Source organism: Microplitis mediator, chromosome 3 (genome assembly GCF_029852145.1).
Source record: "Microplitis mediator isolate UGA2020A chromosome 3, iyMicMedi2.1, whole genome shotgun sequence".
Lineage (NCBI taxonomy): Eukaryota > Metazoa > Arthropoda > Insecta > Hymenoptera > Braconidae > Microplitis > Microplitis mediator.
The window spans coordinates 22,699,792-22,705,791 of NC_079971.1; the positions used below are offsets into that span (position 1 = coordinate 22,699,792).

Here is a 6,000-nt window from a genome sequence, read left to right on the forward strand (position 1 = left end):
TTGCATCAAAGCGGCAGATTGCGGTCCCTATATCAGTGGATCCAATTTTGCAGCATCAGAAGATGAAGACCCGGCCTATGTAGATTTTTTTTGGTCATTAATAATTTTTCACATATTTTTTCTGCTTGTCGCAACTATTATTTATGGTATAGCAAAGCTCTGTTGTCTTAAAAAGGAAATATATGATGAAAAATAATAAATAATCGGTATCTATCATTACTTTGTTTAATTTTCCTTTATTGGGTATTCTAAAGATAAGAATTCGGGGGATCTTAAATCTCCAAATAGAAGGTCCACTGTCAAGAAATCAGTGGACAGAATAAAAGAGTTTTACGTTTATTTTTAACGATCAAAAGCCTGGTCAATCAACGAAATCGTTTATGGAAAACACCCACCCAAACACACACACACACTAAGAATCTTACGGATCTCAAAGTCCATAATTATTGTCGACTGCATATAACAATGGTCCCTTGGTCACTAGTATATCATATCGATGTTCCAGTAAATCATAACTCCAGCAGAAAATGGTTAAAGCGTTTCAGCATTGCATTGAATTCTTCTTTCATATCAAATTTGCTAGTAGTTAACTCACTTGCACATTAAACAGGTAACCCCTAGAACGAGACTTCAATACTAACGCGTAATGATTAGCGTGTGAGTCATGAACGTCACGATACACAATCCCCGCATGGCCGGGTGTGCCCTAGTAACATTCATTCGCTCCTCTGCGTCGACGTCAAGCTCACCACAACATGTTCTTAAACGGAAATAAATTGTTTTTATTATTGGCTACTAATGTCGTCATATGTAAGTATAAATAGACCATGTGCGTAATAGTAAATTACATACCAAGGAAGAAAGGACATTCCAACCCAGGTGCGTAATTGCCTACCTGACGCGAAGGAGAGAGCGGCAAACACGCAAATTGGGACGTCCTTTTTTTCCTTCGTGGTGCATATTCTGTTTTTTAACACATCTGTACCTAAAAGTTTGAATGCTTGCCTCTGTTAAACAGGACAGAGATTTAAACATTCATCGCAGGTATGGTGAAGAATGAATCCACTTCTTCATATTCTTATTGGATTCTAAACTAAGTAGATAATATTCAACGTTACTTTGATTTTCTCTCAAGGTATTGGAGCGCTACCGGCTGGACCTAGTAGAAATAATGAGATGAATAACGTCGACCCTACATTAACACCACTGCAGACAATTTCTCAAATTAACTATCTACTGTGTGGACAATATGCGGTTTTAAATAAAACCCTGCGAGCTGTGGAAGTTCGCTGCTACGACGACAAGCCTGAGTCCGAATACAAGGTAAAACTCTTTAATTTCCTTAATTAGTATAGGCATTGACCTATTGATCATTAACTCTGAATTAAAATTGTATTGCTGCGTAGTAACGAATACAATTCTGTTATTAATGTAACCACGAAGCGGGAAAAGATAAGAGTAAAACATTAAACTCCGTGTTATCCGGTAAACATTTTCGTAGATCGTATTTTATAAATTGTTATGTTTTTCAGCTTTCTTCGCCCGATTGTGCATGCTTAGATGGGTACATGCGGAATTCGGCCAACGTTTGCATTAAAGCTGCAGACTGTGTTCCGGTGTCTAATGGATCCAGTTCCTCAAGAAGTGAACCAGTGGGAAAACGCATTGTATTCATTATTTGCAGCGCAATCGTTGGTGTCGGGTACATTATGTCATACATCGCGATCATGTATACAATCGTGTATTTCTTACGTTCTGGGTTGTCTGCCAAAAATTGGATGGTCAGATAGATTAAATAATTATTAACTATTACTAGTTTGTTTAATTTTACATCATTTGGTATTTTAGAGATAAAACGTCAGAAGAATCTGTCTAACATAAAAACATCTGTAAATAATAATTTATAGAACAGAATAAAAATCTTCATCTGATATAAAAGTTCACCAATCATCCGTGTGCAAGTAAAACATATTGACCAACACTCTACACAGCAATTTGAACAATTTTGAGTCATCAGACTCAAAGTGACTTATGATATTGGTCAACAATAATGGTAAGTGTTAAGATTTTCATAAAAGATGTAAAGATGGTAGCATTCATCGTAGTACAGACGAGTACTTTTGAACGATATTACATTACCCAGAGAGGAAAGTACGACGGGCCCAAGCTTGTAAGTCAGCCTTGGCCCAGCCTTTGTAACACTCTGGAATGATAACATTGGGCCAGACCTGGTTGCTAGACCTGACCTATGCTTTGTTGCCAGTCCTGGCACTGACTTTTTTACCAGACCTTGCCCATGCCTCGAGGAAACGAATAAATTTAATTAAAAAAAAAATTTATTATTATCAACCGCGTAGAATTTATGATCATTAACGTTGAAACTATCTAAAGAAGGTAAATGATGTGAAAAAAACTCGGTGATAATTCTGCTGGGCTTCGGGCGCGAACTGCCGTCCTTCTGATTGCTGGGTCCGAACGATAGCTAGTAGACGAACCTACTAACTTTGAACTAATACATTTATATGATTTACTTATCAAACCATAGGTATAGCCAAACTCGGGTAATTCTACCTTGGCTTAAGCCTGGGTTGCCATTGAATGGCCAAAGCTAGGTTCTCCAGTGCTGGGCCAAGTAGGGCCCTGTCGTTCAACTCTGGCGGCTCCTGCATGGAAAGTTGCATCAGCAGAATACTCCACTGATAATCTTTAGGGCTCAAAATTACAACAGTCTGACGCAAGTTTCTGGATCAGAAATATGGAGTAATAGGTACACAATTCTCATGCAAGATATGTGTTACAAGTTTTTTACACAATATTTCAGTTAATTTCGAGCACTATAATGTTACACATACAAACAAATCTTGCGTCAGCATTGCTTAATAGTGTCACTGAAAAACTAGTCCTAAATGTCATGCATGTTTGTACTTTTTAGTGCCAGAAATATAGTGCAACTTTCTTCAGAAGATCAGTACAGAGAAATAATTAATCTGTTTTTTAAGAGAGACCAAAAGTAGGTAGGGAATGCAGGACTTTAGTGCGTCATTCGAAACCACAAATATATATTATTTTAAATTCGATTTCTGACGCAAACCCAAAAGCAGGAAAACCGCATTGGAATGTACGCCTGATAAACGCTGAAAAATATTATGATAATATTGAAATAATGATGGAATAAAGTTCATATTTAGGCATACAGCTTAATTAAACAATGTTTGGGTAATTTATCTACGTCATTAAATTGAATTATCAATCCCTATATAATCAGTAGCAATATTAATCAAATTCACAGTTGTAAATTAGCTTTACTGTGAGAGAGAAGTGAATACTAAACGCAACATGACCTCAGTAAAGTTCGCACTTCTTCTATGCGTCGCTTGCATCGCCATCATTGGTAAGTATAAATAACATATGTGTATCCAATATGTGTAATATTTTTATTTAACACCACAATCTAGATATAAGCTAGCTAAATAGGTATTAATATTACTTTTTCTTCTTTGAAGGAATTGAAACGTCACCCATCAACGGCGACTCTTGGAAACTTGGCTTTTGTGGTGAAAACGAGGTCTACGATTCCATGCGGCGTGGGTGTGAAGAGAATTGTGATGATCGCAACCCAACATTCTGCTTTAAGGTAAAAATATTATAAATACCGACAATTAAAACAACAAAACGCCCGCTCCTATGCATGGGTAAAACCCGAATCACACTAAACCGACTGGAACTGATAAGAGTTGCGGTGACGTCAACATACAACATAAATATTATTTATTCTATAGCTATTTGTTTTTTTTTTTTGTTACAGTTTACGACAGTGTGCTGGTGCAAAAAAGGGTACATTAGAAATAAATTGAATACTTGCATCGAAGTTGAAGATTGTCCCAATGTATCTGCAGTCCTCGAGTTCCCCGAAACAATCATCGACACCTTCAACGTATCATATGAATGAAAAGTGGACTAACTAACGGACTGATGACAAACTAATGAAAAAATAAACAATCATTTTGCACGTTAACGTATTCGTATCATTTTTCCCACACTCATTTAAACTCCAAATTAGTCTAGTATTAAGACACTGCCGAGATTAGGAAAACGCTAATAGTTTATCACGAGAACAGGGATACAGTGATTGAAGAAACTGCCGCTCGGGTAGCCGGCTGCAGCAACCCTATTGTCTTTTGCTTTCAAAGATCCCTCCCACATGGATTTAGCAGAGACATGAGTCAAGCAGAGACAAGAGTCAAGCGAGATATCAGGCGTCATGCTATACTTCTATAGGTATTATCAGAACACTAATTTGAGTCATTGGTCTAAATTAGGTGACATGAGTTTCAAATTTGACACAAGGGCTATTCCTGCATCCGAAAGTTAATTTTAACATCTAGCAAAACTTCAGCACCTCCACCCGGAAACAAATTAGTAGCCGCTACTGATTATCGACAATTATGACTTAATAAAGATATTTATAAGAAAATAGTTTTGAAGACTTATTTTTTATGACCTGTTCAACCTTAACTCACAACTCTTCATTGCCTCTGTCAGCGAACACTCTGATTCAATTCGTGAATTTAGTCCCAATCACTTTATAAGACAGACCAAACTCATGCTGATTTCTTTTAAGAAATAGTCATAAAAAGAACCACCTGACCTGCAGATAGGTAAGTATATTCCAGATCATCTTTAGAGACATGGTAAAAGTAATTACAATCATACGCTGTTTACAATGAGCTACAATTGGTGTATTTCTAACCAACCAGTGATTCATCATTATTGGTAACACACAAGAAACCTAAACATATGGAACTGATAAGAGGTCATATTGCGGTCCAGTCAGGCCGGACATGATATTATTACTTATCACTCGCGGTTGATAACATCGACCGCTTCCGGGCCGAGTAAATGATAGTCCTATTGCACGTGCACTTAAAAACTATCAGTTTAGAAGTACCGTATATAATTCGGAAAATACCTACATTTTGCGGAAACAGACTATGGTTGTATTCTTCATAACCTCCACGGAAACGCAACCCACTCCCCATTTAACTCCACCTCTCATCAATCTGCCAAATTCACTCTTATCACTATTTATGTGACTCATTTCTCATGCCGAAAATCAAAACCGCAAATCATGGTTCCGGAAATTCCGAGCCACATCAACAAACCATGCCGGGAACTGATATGACCCGCTATCAACGTCCCGCCAGGACATAAGTATTATGATAACACTAGTCTGAGTCAACGGCTTAAAGTAGGTGACATGAATTTCAAGCGTGACACTTAAGTCCTACTCCCGCATGCGAAAGTTAATTCCAACATCTCGCAGAACTTCGGTACTTAAACTAGATATCTAATCAAAAGCTTTAAATTCCATGACAATCTCAGCTCAGCTTCGCTCACTGCTCTTAGATATAAGATTGATGAGTTTTCAATTTCTCATAAGATCAATCGCAACAATCATTAACTGAAATGTAATGATCAGTAATTGGAATAGTATAGCAGATCAGAGTGGAACGCACTTTTCCTGTCCTTATGTTTAGTTCTGGTAGGAAATAAATTTATAAAAATTCCACCGTGTGATTGTTTAGAACTAATATTTACTACAGTAAATAGGTGCAATGTAATAGTAGTGGGGTTACAGTGTGCGCTTTTCTATTCATTTCAATCCTACTTTGTGTATAATATCTTATTTGATGACACACAAAAACCCGAACCATATGAAACTAATAAAAAGTTATATCGACGTTTGGTTAAGCTGGAAATGGTATTATTACGTTCCTGTGGTGGTTGATATCATAGCTTCCTTTCAGGCCGAGTATATGAAAATCCTAGTGAACGTGCATTTAAAAACTATAAGCTCAACAATAACGTTCATTGATTTGCAAAATACCTACATTCCGCGGAAATAATCTAACCCAGTAGAATTTGTAACTCGAACATCTTTATATGATTCCAAAATGAAATTTTTATTTGATTTCAATGTCCCAATTTTTTCTGACTAAT

At 36.9% G+C, this 6,000-nt stretch overlaps 1 protein-coding gene across 1 annotated transcript; it reads left to right on the plus strand.

Moving 5' to 3' along the window:
* Positions 1 to 1,165: 1,165 nt before the first annotated feature.
* Positions 1,166 to 3,949, plus strand: LOC130665991 (serine protease inhibitor swm-1-like). The gene is made up of 3 exons (XM_057466624.1): positions 1,166 to 3,391; positions 3,504 to 3,634; positions 3,806 to 3,949. Exons 1-3 carry the CDS (start codon positions 3,337 to 3,339, stop codon positions 3,947 to 3,949), a joined length of 330 nt encoding a protein of 109 aa, XP_057322607.1. The 5' UTR covers positions 1,166 to 3,336.
* The last annotated feature ends 2,051 nt before the right edge of the window (positions 3,950 to 6,000 follow it).

Bases quoted from the DNA above. Each gene is read 5' to 3' on its own strand.
- LOC130665991 (XM_057466624.1), top strand. From the start codon at position 3,337: ATGACCTCAGTAAAGTTCGCACTTCTTCTATGCGTCGCTTGCATCGCC. The intron at 3,392-3,503 runs GTAAGTATAAAT...TCTTCTTTGAAG, and splicing joins CGCTTGCATCGCCATCATTG to GAATTGAAACGTCACCCATC. The intron at 3,635-3,805 runs GTAAAAATATTA...TTTTTGTTACAG, and splicing joins ACCCAACATTCTGCTTTAAG to TTTACGACAGTGTGCTGGTG.